Source organism: Aquarana catesbeiana, linkage group LG02 (genome assembly GCF_042186555.1).
Source record: "Aquarana catesbeiana isolate 2022-GZ linkage group LG02, ASM4218655v1, whole genome shotgun sequence".
Classification (NCBI taxonomy): Eukaryota; Metazoa; Chordata; class Amphibia; order Anura; family Ranidae; genus Aquarana; species Aquarana catesbeiana.
In genome coordinates this window covers 115,282,460-115,300,260 of record NC_133325.1, presented here as the reverse complement: position 1 = coordinate 115,300,260, position 17,801 = coordinate 115,282,460, and the positions used below count along the sequence as shown (strand labels likewise).

The 17,801-nt window shown below is 44.7% G+C and overlaps 1 protein-coding gene across 1 annotated transcript in view; it reads left to right on the top strand.

Annotated features, from left to right (window-relative positions):
* Positions 1-17,801, top strand: part of MTUS2 (microtubule associated scaffold protein 2) — a 974,348-nt gene that overhangs the window by 915,484 nt on the left and 41,063 nt on the right. The window contains exon 10 of the mRNA XM_073613369.1: positions 14,629-14,843. Within this exon, the coding sequence (XP_073469470.1) occupies positions 14,629-14,843 (215 nt within the window). The remainder of the gene's footprint in view (positions 1-14,628; positions 14,844-17,801) is intronic.

Sequence of the window (17,801 nt, the reverse complement as noted above, 5' to 3'; positions counted from 1 at the left end):
GGTTTGCAGTTGTGCCATTCTTTCTCCATTTTCCGATGATGGATTGAACAGTGCTCTGTGAGATGTTCAAAGCTTGGGATGTTTTTTTATAACCTAACCCTGCTTTAAACGTCTCCACAACTTTATCCCTGACCTGTCTGGTGTGTTCCTTGGCCTTCATGATGCTGTTTGTTCACTAAGGTCCTCTAACAAACTCATGAGGGCTTCCCAGAACATCTGTATTTATACTGAAAGTAAATTACACACAGGTGGACTGTATTTACTAATCAGGGGCCTTCTGAAGGCAATTGATTCCACTAGATTGTAGTTAGGGGTACCAGAGGGGGCTGAATACAAATGTACGCCACACTTTTCACATATTTATTTGAAAAAAAGATGAAAACCATTTATCATTTTCCTTCCACTTCTCAAATTTGTGCCCCTTTGTGTTAGTTTAGCACATAAAATCCCAATAAAATACATTTACATTTTTGGTTGTAACATGACAAAATGTGGAAAATGACAAGGGGTATGAATACTTTATCAAGGCACTGTATGGTAGTTTAATTAATTTCATTAGGTTTTTCTTGTGTATTTGATTTTTTTTGTACTTTACTTTTATTGTATTTTTTTTATTTTTCTAAAATAATTAAACTAATGAGGGACCATTGGCACAGGTTCAGGATAATTTGAAAGAGCTTCAGTTTTCTTCAGGAGCCATTTAACCACTAAGCTACTGCCCACCGTCATATGACGGCAGAACGAGGCAGCTCTTGTTCTGGGTGGACGTCATATGACGTGATCGCCCTCCCGAGCCACCAGGGGCGCGCGTGCCCGCTGCGTCGCTCGGGACCCGGTGCGCGTGCCCGGCGGCCGCGATGTCCGCCGGGCACCCGCGATTTCCAGGTAACAGAGCAGGACCGTGGATCTGTGTATGTAAACATACAGATCCACGTCCTGTCAGAGGAGAGGAGACCGATGCCTTGTACATAGGGACACCGATCGGTCTCCTCCCCTAGTGAGTCCCCTCCCCCCATAGTTAGAATCACCTCCCTAGGACACACAATATCCCCTCGATCACCCCCTAGTGTTAACCCCTTCCCTGCCAGTCACATTTACACAGTAATCAATGCATTTTTGAGCACGGATCGCTGTATAAATGTGAATGGTCCCAAAAATGTGTCAAAAGTGTCCGATATGTCCACTGCAATATCGCGGTCTCAAAAAAAAATCGCAGATCACCGCCATTACTAGTAAATAATAAATAAATAAAAATGCTATAAATCTATCCCCTATTTTGTAGATGCTATAACTTTTTTTTTTTTCAAATTCTTTATTTATGAAAAACAAGTTATAATGAAAATCATACAAATATAGTCATATTATTGTAATAAGCCAGAGGACACGACATTGTATTAGTTTCAACCTGGAACATCTCAGTATGTCTGACCATATCCCTCCAACCTTGCAAGCATTTCTTGGCAATAAAGCCTAACCAACTTTGCTTGTAGAGACAATTTCAAGGTTAGGGAGCTCTCTGATTCCCATTCTCCGTGTTTAAGCTAGTAGTCTTGCATGTTCCTCTGAGTAGAAAAATTCACGCCAATAGTACCATTTCTTAAGGAATTTTTCACTGTTCCCATTTTCTGTTGCTATTAAGTCCTCCATTTTGTAAATGTCGGCTATTCCTCAGAGCAGAGGAATACAGCTTTTCGCTGCTGTGCTTAACAGGGGGAGGATCGACTTCCTGTATGCTTTGCTCGGGATTTCATGGTGATGCAATAAAAAGAATTCTGGGCTCTTGGGTAACTCCCTGTCTGTAAACTTTTGTGTAATTCTATGGACCTCAGACCAAAAGGGAGACAGACGCTTACATGACCAAAAGATATGGAGCAGGGTGCCCGCCTCCTCTCCACATCTCCAACAAAGATCTGAACTTTGAGGAAACATCTGGTGCAACCTAGCTGGGGTGTAGTACCATTGAGACATTATTTTAAAACCTGCTTCCTGTTGGGTGGCGCAAATTGAGGTTTTGAAAGTGAAGAGGATTACTCTTCCCACTTGTTTCTCGGTAAGCTGTAAGCCCAGGTCTCTTTCCCATTTAGTTATATATGGGGGTTTATAGCCTTTAGGGGACGCGATCAATAGTTGGTATGTTAACGAAATAGAGTGACACATAGGTTCTTGCTCTAGGCTTAGTTGCTCGAATGGTGTCAGAGCTCTTAAATATGGTGTCGGTGAAGTTTGTGCTTTAATAAAGTGAGCTAATTGTAATTTTTGCCAGAATGAAAGGCATTCCAACAGTGGATCTTCCATGATAGCATTCCTGGGCATCCACTGTCCATTTAGTATGAAGTGTCGAAGTTGACTCCTTTCACTGCCCTTCAACTCCAGAAAGCTGGTGTCTTGACACCCTGGCCTAAAATCCGGGTTCCCAATTACTGGTGTGAGTGGGGAAGGTGCCGGTGCGATCGAGTGTTCTTTATTGATTTTTTGTGTTATTCGCCAGGTCTCTCCTAACGTTGGGTGTTTAACTATGTTAGCTGGTAGGTTCTTCTGACACCAGGGTAATCCCTTTAACTTTAATCCCGCAAGGAGTTGCTCTATTTGGATCCATTGCTTTAGCTTTTCATGTTTACACCAATCTATGATTCTTGTCAAGTGGCATGCGGCGTGGTATAGACTTACATCTGGAAGGCCAATGCCTCCAGACGTTTTGGGTAGCCTTAAAATGGCCTGTGCCAACCTCGGAGGTTTCTGGGCCCAGATGAACCTGCCTATAGTACGGTTTGTAGCCTGCAAAAAGGCCTTCGGAACCTTGACGGGGAGGGTCTGGAGGTAGTATAGTAGACGGGGCATGATGTTCATTTTTATAATACTGCACCGTCCGAACCAGGAGAACCCACCTGATTGCCATTTTAGTAGGTCCTTTTTGATGTCTGAGAGAAGGGGAGGGAAATTAATTGGGAAAATATCCTCCACCCTGCCCGGTAGGTGGATGTCCAAGTATGTAATATACGACTCCGACCATTTGAAGGGAAAGTCTAGTTTAACCACTTCAGCCCCGGAAAGTTTTACCCCCTTCCTGACCAGAGCACTTTTTACAATTCGGCACTGCGTCGCTTTAACTGCTGATTGCGCGGTCATGCAATGCTGTACCCAAACGAAATTTGCGTCCTTTTCTTCCCACAAATAGAGCTTTCTTTTGATGGTATTTGATCACCTCTGCCGTTTTTATTTTTTGCGCTATACACGGAAAAAGACCGAAAATTTTGAAAAAAAATGATATTTTCTACTTTTTGTTCTAAAAAAAATCCAATAAACTCAATTTTAGTCATACATTTAGGCCAAAATGTATTCGGCCACATGTCTTTGGTAGAAAAAATGTCAATAAGTGTATATTTATTGGTTTGCGCAAAAGTTATAGCGCCTACAAACTAGGGTACATTTTCTGGAATTTACACAGCCTTTAATTTATGACTGCCTATGTCGTTTCTTGAGGTGCTAAAATGGCAGGGCAGTACAAAACCCCCACAAATGACCCCATTTTGGAAAGTAGACACCCCAAGGAATTTGCTGAGAGGCATGTTGAGCCCATTGAATATTCATTTTTTTTGTCCCAAGTGATTGAATAATGACAAAAAAAAAAAAAAAAATTACAAAAAGTTGTCACTAAATGATATATTGCTCACACAGGCCATGGGCATATGTGGAATTGCACCCCAAAATACATTTAGCTGCTTCTCCTGAGTATGGGGATACCACATGTGTGGGACTTTTTGGGAGCCTAGCCGCGTACGGGGCCCCCGAAAACCAATCACTGCCTTCAGGATTTCTAAGGGCGTACATTTTTGATTTTACTCCTCACTACCTATCACAGTTTTGAAGGCCATAAAATGCCCAGATGGCATAAAACCCCCCCAAATGACCCCATTTTGGAAAGTAGACACCCCAAGCTATTTGCTTTGAGGCATGTTGAGTCCATGGAATGTTTTATATTTTGACACAAGTTGCGGGAAAGTGACAAATTTTTTTTTTTTTTTTTTTTTTTTGCACAAAGTTGTCACTAAATGATATATTGCTCACACAGGCCATGGGCATATGTGGAATTGCACCCCAAAATACATTTAGCTGCTTCTCCTGAGTACGGGGATACCACATGTGTGGGACTTTTTGGGAGCCTAGCCGCGTACGGGGCCCCGAAAACCAATCAGTGCCTTCAGGATTTCTAAGGGCGTACATTTTTGATTTTACTCCTCACTACCTATCACAGTTTCGGAGGCCATGGAATGCCCAGGTGGCACAAACCCCCCCCCAAATGACCCCATTTTGGAAAGTAGACACCCCAAGCTATTTGCTGAGAGGCATGGTGAGTATTTTGCAGCTCTCATTTGTTTTTGAAAATAAAGAAAGACGAGAAAAAAAAATTTTTTTTTCTTTTTTCAATTTTCAAAACTTTGTGACAAAAAGTGAGGTCTGCAAAATACTCACTATACCTCTCATCAAATAGCTTGGGGTGTCTACTTTCCAAAATGGGGTCATTTGGGGGGGTTTTTTGCCACCTGGGCATTCCATGGCCTCCGAGACTGTGATAGGCAGTGAAGAGTGAAATCAAAAATTTACGGCCTTAGAAAGCCTGAAGGCGGTGCTTGGTTTTCGGGGTCCCGTACGCGGCTAGGCTCCCAAAAAGTCTCACACATGTGGTATCCCCGTACTCAGGAGAAGCAACAGAATGCATTTTGGGGTGTAATTTCACATATTCCCATGGCATGTTTGAGCAATATGAGCAATATATCATTTAGTGACAACTTTGCGCAAAAAAAAATAAAAAAAATAAAAAATTGTCTCTTTCCCGCAACTTGTGTCACAATATAAAATATTCCATGGACTCGACATGCCTCTCAGCAAATAGCTTGGGGTGTCTACTTTCCAAAATGGGGTCATTTGGGGGGGTTTTGAACTGTCCTGGCATTTTATGCACAACATCTAGAAGCTTATGTCACACATCACACACTCTTCTAACCACTTGAAGACAAAGCCCTTTCTGACACTTTTTGATTACATAAAAAAATAATTTTTTTTTGCAAGAAAATTACTTTGAACCCCCAAACATTATATATTTTTTTAAAGCAAATGCCCTACAGATTAAAATGGTGGGTGTTTCATTTTTTTTTTTCACACAGTATTTGCGCAGCGATTTTTCAAACGCATTTTTTGGGGAAAAAACACACTTTTTTAAATTTTAATGGACTAAAACACACTATATTGCCCAAATGTTTGATGAAATAAAAAAGATGATCTTAGGCCGAGTACATGGATACCAAACATGACATGCTTTAAAATTGCGCACAAACGTGCAGTGGCGACAAACTAAATACATTTTTAAAAGCCTTTAAAAGCCTTTACAGGTTACCACTTTAGATTTACAGAGGAGGTCTACTGCTAAAATTACTGCCCTCGATCTGACGTTCGCGGTGATACCTCACATGCATGGTGCAATTGCTGTTTACATTTGACGCCAGACCGACGCTTGCGTTCGCCTTAGCGCGAGAGCAGGGGGGACAGGGGTGCTTTTTTTTTTTTTTTCTTTTTTTTCTTTATTATTATTATTTTTTTATCTTATTTTTAAACTGTTCCTTTCATTTTTTTTTTTTTTAAATCATTTTTATTGTTATCTCAGGGAATGTAAATATCCCCTATCATAGCAATAGGTAGTGACAGGTACTCTTTTTTGCAAAAATTGGGGTCTATTAGACCCTAGATTTCTCCTCTGCCCTCAAAGCATCTGACCACACCAAGATCGGTGTGATAAAATGCTTTCCCAATTTCCCAATGGCGCTGTTTACATCCGGCGAAATCTAAGTCATAAAATGCTCGTAGCTTCCGGTTTCTTAGGCCATAGAGATGTTTGGAGCCACTCTGGTCTCTGATCAGCTCTATGGTCAGCTGGCTGAATCACCGGCTGCATTCTCAGGTTCCCTGTTGAGACAGGAGAGCCAGAGAAAAACACGGAAGACGTTGGGGGGGGGCATTCCCTCCCACTGCTTGTAAAAGCAGTCTAGAGGCTAATTAGCTGCTAGGATTGCTTTTACATGAAAGCCAATCGCTGGCTGAAAAGAATGATACCAAGATGATACCTAAACCTGCAGGCATCATTCTGGTATAACCACTCAAAGTCGTGAATGGCGTACCTGAAGACAAAAAAATGGTTAACAATAAAGCACAGTAAACGGTAAGGTATAAAAAATTGCATATCTGAAAAGCAAACATGATAAAACATAATAACAATAAAACATTGCAGAATAGAATACAGTAAAAAAGAGCAGAACAATAGAGAGAGAATAGAGAGAGAGAACAATAAAACAACAACTATTTTTTTTTTTATTTTATATTTTTGTTTGTGTTTTTTTTTTTTTTTACACTTTTTTTTGTAACTAACTTTTATAACTGTAACCGGTTCCAGGTTCGGGTCTCTCAAAATGCGATGGCATCTTGGGAGACCCTGTGAAAGTGTGCCTAGTCTGTGCAGTGCTGTACCCTACGCTAATACACAACTAGTGAATGGTAGCGTTCAAAACATTCACCAATGCAAAGACCAGGATTGTCAGGACAGGAGGGACAATAATAGCGGGTGTCACGCCTATATCCGCGCTTGCTGCAGACACGACATCTTTTTTGGGGGGGTTCGTTGGGTAGGGGTACTCGGGAGGACATAAAGAAAATGCCTCTCATGCAGCCGACTGCATTTGGTTGGGGATGTGAATGGGGGAAGTACGGGCGCTGCAGAAGTGGTGGGTTCCCAATTAGGATTGGCGAATGCAGCAGGAAGGGCACTATGGGCACGACGGGCCTGTGTTTGTCTTCTTGGTGGCAGCGGGACACTACTTGTGCTTGCCACCTCACCAGCTTGAACTGCATTTATGGGACTCGCCATGTCACCAAGTGTTACTGCAGTGCTGGTTTGACTACGACCGGGGTGTACTAGGCTGCTGGTGCTTGCCAGTTCACCAAAACGCTACCAAAAAAACTGTTAGCGATCGCAGGGATCAGGCCTGACTCTGCGAACGCTGCAGTTATGCGTTTAGTGTTTTGTAAGTGACAGTGATCGATCGATACTGCACTTGGGTGGGCTGGGCTGGGCTGGGCCGGGCGGAGGGGCAAAACGCAGGTGCTAGCAGGTATCTGGGCTGATCCCGCTAACACTGCGTTTGTGGGAACCCTAAACTGCTGGGGACGCTAGTATAGATCTGATCAGATCAGATATTGATCCGATCAGATACTATACCACTAAGGGAGGTGTACGGTGTGTGCGTGGGTGTTAGCGGTACTGGCGCTAACCTGATGCTGCCTGGGGCTGGTGCTTGCCAGTTCACCAAAACGCTACCAAAAAAACTGTTAGCGATCGCAGGGATCAGGCCTGACTCTGCGAACGCTGCAGTTATGCGTTTAGTGTTTTGTAAGTGTCAGTGATCGATCGATACTGCACTTGGGTGGGCTGGGCCGGGCGGAGGGGCAAAACGCAGGTGCTAGCAGGTATCTGGGCTGATCCCGCTAACACTGCGTTTGTGGGAACCCTAAACTGCTGGGGACGCTAGTATAGATCTGATCGGATCAGATATTGATGCGTTCAGATACTATACCACTAAGGGAGGTGTACGGTGCGTGCGTGGGTGTTAGCGGTACTGGCGCTAACCTGACGCTGCCTGGGGCTGGTGCTTGCCAGTTCACCAAAACGTTACCAAGAAAACTGTTAGCGATCGCAGGGATCAGGCCTGACTCTGCGAACGCTGCAGTTATGCGTTTAGTGTTTTGTAAGTGACAGTGATCGATCGATACTGCACTTGGGCTGGGCCGGGCGGAGGGGAAGAACGCAGGTGCTAGCGGGTATCTGGGCTGATCCCGCTAACACTGCGTTTTTGGGAACCCTAAACTGCTGGGGACACTAGTATAGATCTGATCGGATCAGATATTGATCCGTACAGATACTATACCACTAAGGGAGGCGTATGCTGCGTGCGTGGGTGTTAGCGGTACTGGCGCTAATCTGACGCTGCCTGGGGCGACGCATATCACCGCCGGGCGATCAGGGGGCTAAACCTTTATTAGGTAATAAACGGCGGGTCCCCTGACACTATAAAAAATAGACGAACTAACCAGCGTCACCCGTAACGGTTATACGGTGATCAGTGGTGAAAGGGTTAACTAGGGGGCAATCAAGGGGTTAAAACATTTATTAGGTAGTATATGGGGGTCCCTGTCACTATAAAACGCTGACGGCGAACCTAAATATTTACGTTCCTAACTAGCGTCACCAGCGACACTAATACAGCGATCAGAAAAATGATCGCTTAGTGACACTGGTGACAGGGGGTGATCAAGGGGTTAAAACTTTATTAGGGGGGGTTAGGGGGGTATCCTAGACCTAAAGGGGGGTAATATTCACTGCCCTAACACTGTAACTGTCACAAACTGACACCATGCAGTAATCAGAAAAAAAAAAAAAAAAATACTGCTTGCTGTCAGTTTGTGACGGGGGGGGGGGGTGATTGGGGGGGGATCGGGGGGGGATTGGGGGTGTAAAGTATGCCTGGCATGTTCTACTGTGTGTGTTTGTGTGTGTTGTGCACTTACATGTCTTCTCTCCTCGGCGCTGGACGGAAACTGCCGAGCCGAGGAGAGATGACATCACATCCTCTGCCTGTGTGAAACTACACACAGGCAGGGGAGGATTCCGATTGGCTGGGAGCGATCGCGAGGGGGGGGCCACGATCGGATGGTCTCCCCCTCGCCTCCCGACGCTCCCAGTCAAATGCCGACCGCCGCTGGCACCGGGGGGGGGGTCCGATCGGACCCCCCGCCCGCGGGAGGCAGATCACGTACAGGTACGTGATTCTGCCTGCCCGTGCCATTCTGCCGACGTATATATACGTTAGGCGGTCGGCAAGTGGTTAAGAAGGTTAAGCATGAAGTCTGACATGGATATATTTAATGCTTCTGATTTTTGGAAGTTTACTTTGAAAGCAGATAGGGTGCCATAGATCCGCAGTTCTGACATTAAATTAGGTATAGAGATCAAGGGGTTTGTTATGAAAAAGAGTAAGTCGTCCGCGAAAGCTGCTGATTTAGGAGCAAGTGACTCACTGAGTTGAATTCCCGTTATGTTGGGGTTATCTCTTACTGTGCGAAGAAAGGGTTCTAGGGATAAAATAAATATTAGGGGGGACAAGGGGCAGCCCTGCCTAGTCCCATTAGAGATATCCGGGGGGGAGGAGAGCTGACCATTAACTTTTACTCTTGCTGTGGGCTTGGAATAGATGGCATGTATCCAATTCATCATCCGTGTTCCAAAACCTATTTGGTGTAATGTCTCGATTAAAAAGGGCCAGCTCACTCTATCGAACGCCTTTTCGGCGTCGGTAGAGAGAAGGAGCAGCGGGGTTTGTCGTACTCTGGCTGCGTGAATAAGATTGATTGCCTTTATGGTGTTATCCCTCGCCTCTCTGGAAGGTACGAAACCTACCTGGTCTAAATGGACCAGCGAGGGTATTAGTTCTGACAGCCTCATGGAAAGTACTTTAGTAAAGATCTTCAGGTCAATGTTGAGGAGCGAGATTGGTCTGTAGTTTTGACATAATAAAGGGTCCTTGCCCTCCTTGGGGATTACTGAGATGAAAGCCCGTAGGGAATCCTCTGGGGGTAGTGCCCCCTCTCCGGCGTCGTTGTAGGCTGCTAGGAAATGTGGTGTCAAAATGTTGCTAAACGTCTTATAATACGTCAGCGTGTATCCATCGGGGCCTGGTGCTTTGCCCGTATGCATACGTGCAATGGCCATCAATACCTCTTCTCCCGACAACGGTTCTTCCAAGGTCTTTAAGACCTCGTCAGGTAACCGGGGAAGTCCCGAGTTCCGAATGTAAGCCCTTATCGCTTCCTGTTCGCGGGATTGCTCGACTCCCGATGACGGACGTTTAATATTGTATAGTGCGGTGTAGTATTTGCGGAACTGGTCCAGTATTCCCTCTGTAGTATGTATTTTAGAGCCATTTTCTCCTTTTAATTCGGGAATAAAAGCTTGTGCCCTCTGGGCTTTCAGGGCCCTAGCTAACAGCCTGCCACACTTGTTACTGTGTTCATAGAAAGTGCGTTTGCACTTTGCTATGACTGCCTTAGCCCTCTCCAATGCTAGGGATTTCAATTGACCCCTAAGGGTCGTAAGCTCCCGCAGTGTTTGAATGGCTCGTGTTTGTTTATGGGTGGATTCCAGGTCTCTGATTTTCCCCAGGAGGTCAAGCGTTTGCTGAGCTCTCTCCTTCTTGAGTCGTGTACCGATTTTTATCAAGATCCCCCTAATGGTGCATTTGTGAGCCTCCCACACTAGCAAGGGAGCGCACTCACCTTCTGCATTTGATGAGAAGAAATTCCTCAACTCTCTCGCCACCTCCTCAGTCACCTCTGGGGACTGAATCAGTGAGTCATTGAGCTTCCATTGCCATTGTTTGGGTCTATGGGGTAGTATATCTATGTCTACAAACACCGGGGCATGGTCCGAAAAGGTGATGGAACCTATTGATGCGGACCGAACTCTAGACAGGAGAGATTGGGGCACCAGTATCATATCGATTCTGGTATATGAGTCATGTGGATGTGAATAGAAGGTAAAATCCTTCTGGGTCGGATGCATTATCCTCCAGACGTCAACCAGATGGAAAGCATAAAAGTTCTTTTTTAGGCGTTTGAGTGCTGCATAGGAGAGTTGTGAAAATTGCCTGGAGGTGTCTAAGGTGGGGTCCATGGCAAAATTAAGATCTCCTCCAAAATCACCTCACCTTCAGCGAAGTCAACTAGATTGGTCAGAATGGGTTCCAAGAACTCAATCTGACCAGTGTTGGGGAGGTACAGGTTCACCAAGGTTACCAGGGAGCCACCCAATACCCCTTTCACAAATAGAGCCCGTCCCTCCTTATCGTTCCAAGTGTCGCTTAGCGTCCACGGTGTCGTGGATCGTATCAGAATGCTGACTCCCCTGGACTTGGAATCAACGGAACACCCTTGATAGACTATTGGGAAATATCGGTCTTTAAATTTCGGGATACTGTTGGCAAGAAAATGAGTCTCCTGGAGGAAACATATGTGGGCTTTCGCATGTCTTATGTTGGATAGTACTACGGATCTTTTTTCAGGGGTGTTAAGCCCCTTCGTGTTAATGGACATCAACCTGATAGACTCCATTGTGCTCACGGATCTAACTGGACTGGGGTAAGGAAAGGGTGAGCAAGAGGGGCGAGGAAAGGGGGGAAAAAAAAAAAAGGGGGGGGGGGAGCTGAAAAGTAGCAGAGAAGGAAAAAAAGTACAGAGAGAAGAGGAAGAAAAGCGAAAAAGCAGAAAAGTAAAAGAACGAGCTACGTAGATGTCAGTAGACTCGAATAGCTAATGCGCTCAGGACGCTTGTGAGATTAAGTCTCAAAACACCCGTGGAACTGCCACTGGGAGCTCCAGAGGGGTGGTAACCTACGTGGGGTTGTGACTGCACACGTCAGAATCGAGAGCCCCCTCTTCCGACCCACCACTAACATAGTGTACTTCATTAAAAAAAAATTATCAAACAAAGGCAGCATATAAAATAAAATAGATTATTCAACACGTCTTAATCTACAAAACTCAAGTGCATATAAGAGGGGTGTACTCCTATCAGGATCTACCACCCCTATCATACAATTCACCCACTGCGTGGATGGACACATCCCCATGGGTCTCTTATAACGATCCTAAATGATGTTAAAGGGGCGGGTGTGCATCGTCAGAAGCAATGCTTACTAAGAGCAGTAAAATACCCAACCTACCTCTAAACCATTGGCTTAGCAGATCGTATAGTTTGGCGCCCGGGATTCAGAATCGTATCAGTGTCACTTTAATCCATCCTGAGCATACCTCCTCTCCTAAGGCAGGGTGTCATCTCCCTGAGCGTCAGTAGGGGTCACGGTCTTAACCCAGAACTGTTTGGGTTGCACGTGACCCTCCTCCTGCTACTCAGGTGGCAAAAAAGCCAAGGTATACCGCTACTCTTCCGGGTTCCTATGTGCCATCCCCCAAAACATGGTCAACCTCCTCTATAAACTCCCACCCTCCTCCCCCCCGCCCCCCCCCCCCCCTTAAAACGTTAGGCCCTATTGTGTTCTGTGACCAGATCTTGTAGCCAAAACCGGGCTTCATCTACTAGTATAACCAAGAGAAAAACCTAAAACAAAAAAAAAATATATAAATTTTACAAGGATTGAGGTTATTTGATTGGAGATCTTAGGTAGTTCGCCCAAACTATGCATTGTTAGTCTCCTTGTATTTCTTTGTATGGGAACAGATACTGCACCTCTCTCCCTTGGAAGTGATAGGTTAGCCTCTCCTGCTAATAATTCCTCAGCATTTTGGCAGTCAATGTATGCCCCAGTGCATCCTCCCGCTCAAGGGCACAAAACAACTATATATTAGTGTCCGGGAGCGCGGGTAGACACACATGGGATCCTCAAAATAATGGCTAAGCACCGGGAGGGGGGCGAGGGGGAAGAGCCGGCAAAAAAAGAAAAAAGGGGGACCTTCCGGAGGATAGCCAGTATTGCTCAACAAACAGAAAATAGGGGGGCTAGAAGGGGGGGTGGCTCCTTGAATAGATCTATAGCCATCTGACTGGTTTAGCATGTCTTCAGTTCCCTGATGTCGAAAGAACAGTCATCCTGTCACTTACTTGAGAGTAGTGTGGGGTCTTATGGTTCCGGTTCTCCCCTTCCCAGGGGAGTGGGTTCTCTCTGGCGACATCTCGCTGAACGACGGGGAAGCCCCACCTGGGCGATCTGGGAGGTAGGCCGAGGGTCACTTTTTGGCAGGGGTCCCAGCCAATTCCACAGCGGGAACGGCTCCATGTATAAGAAAGCAAAGAAGTCTGGGAGCTCTGCATGGCGCCTGAGGGTAAAATAGTCCGCGCCTTTACGAATAGATCTGCTCTATTTAAGCGCTCCAGCAGGGGTTTTAGCATAGATCTTCTCCACAAAGTGGCCCTGGATATGTCTGGGAAAATTGCTATTTGTGCCCCATCAAAGTCTACGTAACCTTTGAGGCGTGCTGCCCGCATGATCTGCTCCTTGTGGCTGTAGCGGTGTAGACGGCATAGTACATCGCGTGGTCTGTCTGCATCCGCCATTCTGAGACCGAGCGCCCTATGTACTCTATCAAATTCCAGGGACGCTGGTATGTCCCCGTCCAGGATCGTGTGAATGATAGCTCTCACCGTTGCTGACAAGTTCTCCTGGCCGGTTGCTTCTGGAATCCCTCGGAACCTCAGATTCTGCCTGCGGCTTCGGTTCTCCAAGTCCTCGGCATGCAATTGCACTTCTGCCAGTTGTTCTTGGTGTTTCTGCTGGGCTCTCTCCAGCTGTGTCACGCGGAGCTCCAGAGATCCCACCGAGGCCTCCTCTCTTGTTAGTCTGACATCGATCTCTTGTACCTCCGTACGGATCTCTTGCAGATCTCTGCGGTGCTGTTCCTCCACTCTCAGTACTAGCGTCTCCATGTCAGCTTTTGTAGGGAGGGCCTCCATGTCTGCTTTGGTTGGGAGAGCCTTCAACAAGGCTCGTATGTCTGAGTCGTCCCCTGGGAACCCTGAGACTGTGCTGGTTCCTGGCTGACTGCACATAGAGGGGTTTAATAACGCTGAGATCCCCGTCAATGGTTGCTGGCTTGACTGCTGTGAGGTTGCCATCACGCCTGAGGGGGAAGCTGGTCGGGTCCCGCCACGTGTTGAGTCTGTGTAGGCCTCCGGTCTTTCTTTGAGCTTTTCCCTGAGAAAGCGATCAATCTGTGAAGCCGGATTTGTCTTAGCTGATCCCCTGTGCTTGCCTCTTTTCCGAAAGCTCATGGCAGAGAAAAAGCATGTTGAAATTATAGCATAACTGCCGTTTTAGTGGGTCTGGAGTCGGGAGCTCAAGCACTAAGCGACCTCACTCCGCCATGTCCAGGCCACGCCCCCGATGCTATAACTTTTGTGCAAACCAATCAATATACGCCTATAGCGATTTTTTTTTTTTTTTTAACCAAAAATATGTAGAAGAATACATATCGGCCTAAACTGAGGAAAAAATTAGTTTGAAAAAAAATTGGATATTTATTATAGCAAAAAGTAAAAAATATTGTGTTTTTTCAAAATTGTCCCTCTTCTTTTGTTTATAGCGCAATAAATAAAAACCACAGAGGTGATCAAATACCACCAAAAGAAAGCTCTATTTGTGGGAAAAAAAATGATAAAAATTTCATTAGGGTGCAGTGTAACATGACCGCGCAATTGTCATTCAGAGTGCGACAGCGCTGAAAACTGAAAAATGGCTTGGGCAGGAAGGAGGTGAAAGTGCCCTGTATTGAGGTGGTTAAAACCCATTGCACAATTAAAAAACACCTTGCCCATTGACTCATATGTATGCATTTAGCCAAACTGATAAAAGTTCATTGACATCTTTTTGATTTTTGAGGAAATTTGGGAGAAATTACTGCTGTCAAATAATACTCAGTTTTCTTTCCAGGCATTGTTGAAGTGTATCTGTCATTTATTATTTGTTTATTACCTTTTCTGGATCATGTAAACATCTAATTTTATGGTATATGTTCCAGCTTTCAACACAGCAAAGTGTGAGAAATTACAAAAAGAGAAGGAGGAGCTGGAAATTAAATTTGACAAAGAAGTGAAGAAGCTTGAACGGTATCAAGAAGAAGAACTCCAAGCGTTGAAGGAGCGTCTACAGCTACAGTATGATGAAGAGATGGAGCGGCTACGAGCTGAAAAGAGTGCCCAGCTGCAGAAGATCTTATGCCAACACCAGGGACAAGTCAGTAGATTCCCATGTTTTATTGACTTCCTAATTGAGCCCAGTGCCGCCCGTAGCTATTGCATGGTGTGGTGTGAGAAAGGTGGCGAAGAGTGTTTATATATGTTTTTAAAATTATATTATCACACGTACCAGTCAGTGAAATAAACTGACAGTAATGGTATTCATTAAGCCTTCATCTCTGTACATCCAACTATTATAGTTGGATAGAATAGACCATTATGTACACTTGTTGCTTAAGAAAAGGCTGTCAAGTGAGAATGGCTAATCCTTCCTTTGACTTCTCTTGTTTTGAGCGATTAACACAAAGCTCCCCCCCCCCCCCCATAGAATATACTTTTCTTTCCCTTACTCACCTACCATTGTGTTCAGCACCAGGAGCTGAAGAAAATGCTAGTACTTCTACTAGTACTTCCAGGTATGGAGTTACCTGGGCCAATCAGTGCTGTCACACAAGTAGTCATGACTCTGGCTATTCTAATGTAGGACTTTCCTTCACTCATGGTGGATGAACAGGGAGGCAGGGGAGTGAAAGAAAGGTAAGTACTCTTTATGCTGTTGAATAGGGCTAGGTTAAAGTGAACCTGAAGCAAAGGACAGGTTCACTTTTAAAGTGATTATAAACATACATTTGTATATCGATATAAAAAAAAAATAGTAAATACCCTTTTTCCCTTTTTGTATAAGTGATCACATTTTCTCTGTTCTCAGCTGCATAAGAGCTGGGGGGGGGGGGGGGGGGGCAGGCAACAGTACACTGATCTTCCCAGTAAATGGCTGTGCAGCGGAGGGGGGGGAGTCAGGACAAGTCTGATCATTGGAGGAGAGCACATCTAGAGAACTGACCACAATGTGCTCTCCTGCTTAGTGTGGTCAATTTTTAATAGGAAAGTAGAGGGACTGGCAGGAACACCAGGGATTTTATGCAATGGAGCAATACAGAGAGAACAGGTAACGTTTTCATACAAGTACATGGTACAGCAGTCACATAACAAACACTTTAATTGCTTGGCATATAGGGGTAGCAATTTGTCAGGTGTAAAATTGATAGAAGCCCTCTCTGTCAAAACAAGAGTAGTGTAGTAGAATATACTCTCCCAACCAACTTAGAGAGCACTTCTACTATATCTACATATTTCCTCCACAGATACATTCATATGTAAATACCACAGCCGGGTCCTCTTCAGTCCTTCATCTCACAGATCTCCCAGTATCAAGATTTTTTCTTGCACTGGCCGTGCATGTGCACTTGCTTTCCATAGACTTGCATAGGCCTATCAGCTGTATCCGCGTGTGTGAAGGCATGGCTAGGGCTAAGAAGATTTTTGCTGCCAGGAAACCTTTGAGATGAAGGACAGAGAAATTACGTTTTTTTTTTATTTATTAATGCAAGCAGTTTAAGAATTTAATTTGACCTGGAATCAGTCTATCGCAATCCCCTGTACAGCAGAGCTCAGACTGGACAGAAAAGCAGCACAAGAAGCCAGTCAGTTGCTATAGTAGTTAGGCTCTAACGAGGAGACTGCTAATAGGAGAGAGTAGAGGAGAGTTGGAAAGATGAACTCACCAGTGTGCTGCTTCTCCTTTACCAGTCCCAGGCTGGGGGAAGGACAAGACCTGTGTTATATAACAGCTGTAGAGAAAAATGAGGTCTTCTACCCGGCCAGACAGGGCTGTGCTGTATGTCAGGACTGGGTGGGCAGAAACATGAATCCTTGGCAGGTAATACAGCACCTATATACAGTATGTATTTCATCTATGTATTTATCTGTTTCCTTGAGTTTGCTTTAACACACCATAACAAGATTATTTACACCAGATTGATCACTTTCTTAAATATACCTTTAAAAGGAAACATGTTACTTTAAGTTTGTTCCGGTTTTGTATGACGAGGAGTAACGGATGTAAGAATTTTGTAATGCAGATTTGTATGTTGGCAGCCTTTGCTCGCTGTCATGGGAATTCCCGGCACAATGGTAATTATGCCGCGGGTACTACCAGCAGCTGACAGAACCTGGGCATAGTGCACCAAGGCAGATGTTCCTCTCTGAAATTCTGCACATTTCCAAAAGACCTAAAGGAGAGACTTAAATACAATCCATGCCTGATCCATCACTTCTGTCTCAGTCTAGTAGAGCAAGCAAGCAGCATGAGCGTTAACCTGGCTCCATGGATGTGGAGATGTTTGTACCTTGTAATTGGAAACATCTGACAGCTTGACAGTAAGCAGATCTGTTCAATAAGAGTTGAGTAATAGTACAGCAACAATTCATCAATGTTCCCTCTAGAAATGAAGAATCACGTTACATATCTTCTCTGAGCATCAAGTATTCTCTACATTTCTTCCACATGTCGAATTAAAGGTCACCCGCATAACTTGACTGTAATATACAGATATGTAATAACAATTAGATTAAAAGGAGGAAAAGTACAAGAGGGGAGTTATTTTCCTGGGGTTGCCTGCCGGCTCAGATTCTTTACTGCAATAATCTCTTCTTGTCACGTCATCACATATTTTCAACATTGTTAAACCAACCTGTGCAAGGAACAGTAGTAGTGCAAATCCATTGCAACCAGCCAGGTTTCTATTTACTGCCAAAAAAACCAAAAAAACTTTGGTTGTTGTGACTAATGGCATTTTCCCATTGCATTGTTGAAGCCTGCAGAGATGTCCATACACAAGGAGGATACTGCAGCTGATTAGATCATTCTAGATTAAAAGGGCAGATCCAGGTTACACATGCTTCCAGATTCTATCAAGCAACCACCACAGCTGTGCTCAAATCATACAGCTGACTCAGTTTAATATTGATTCTTTGTAATCGACTGCACCTAGAATCCATAGAGCAACTTATATGATCATGGAAGTGTATGTCTTAAATCGTGTGGTGTGTAAAATGACTGAAATACTAGTCACATTTTGCAGCTTCCAAAAGTGGCTTAAACTTGATTGATGGA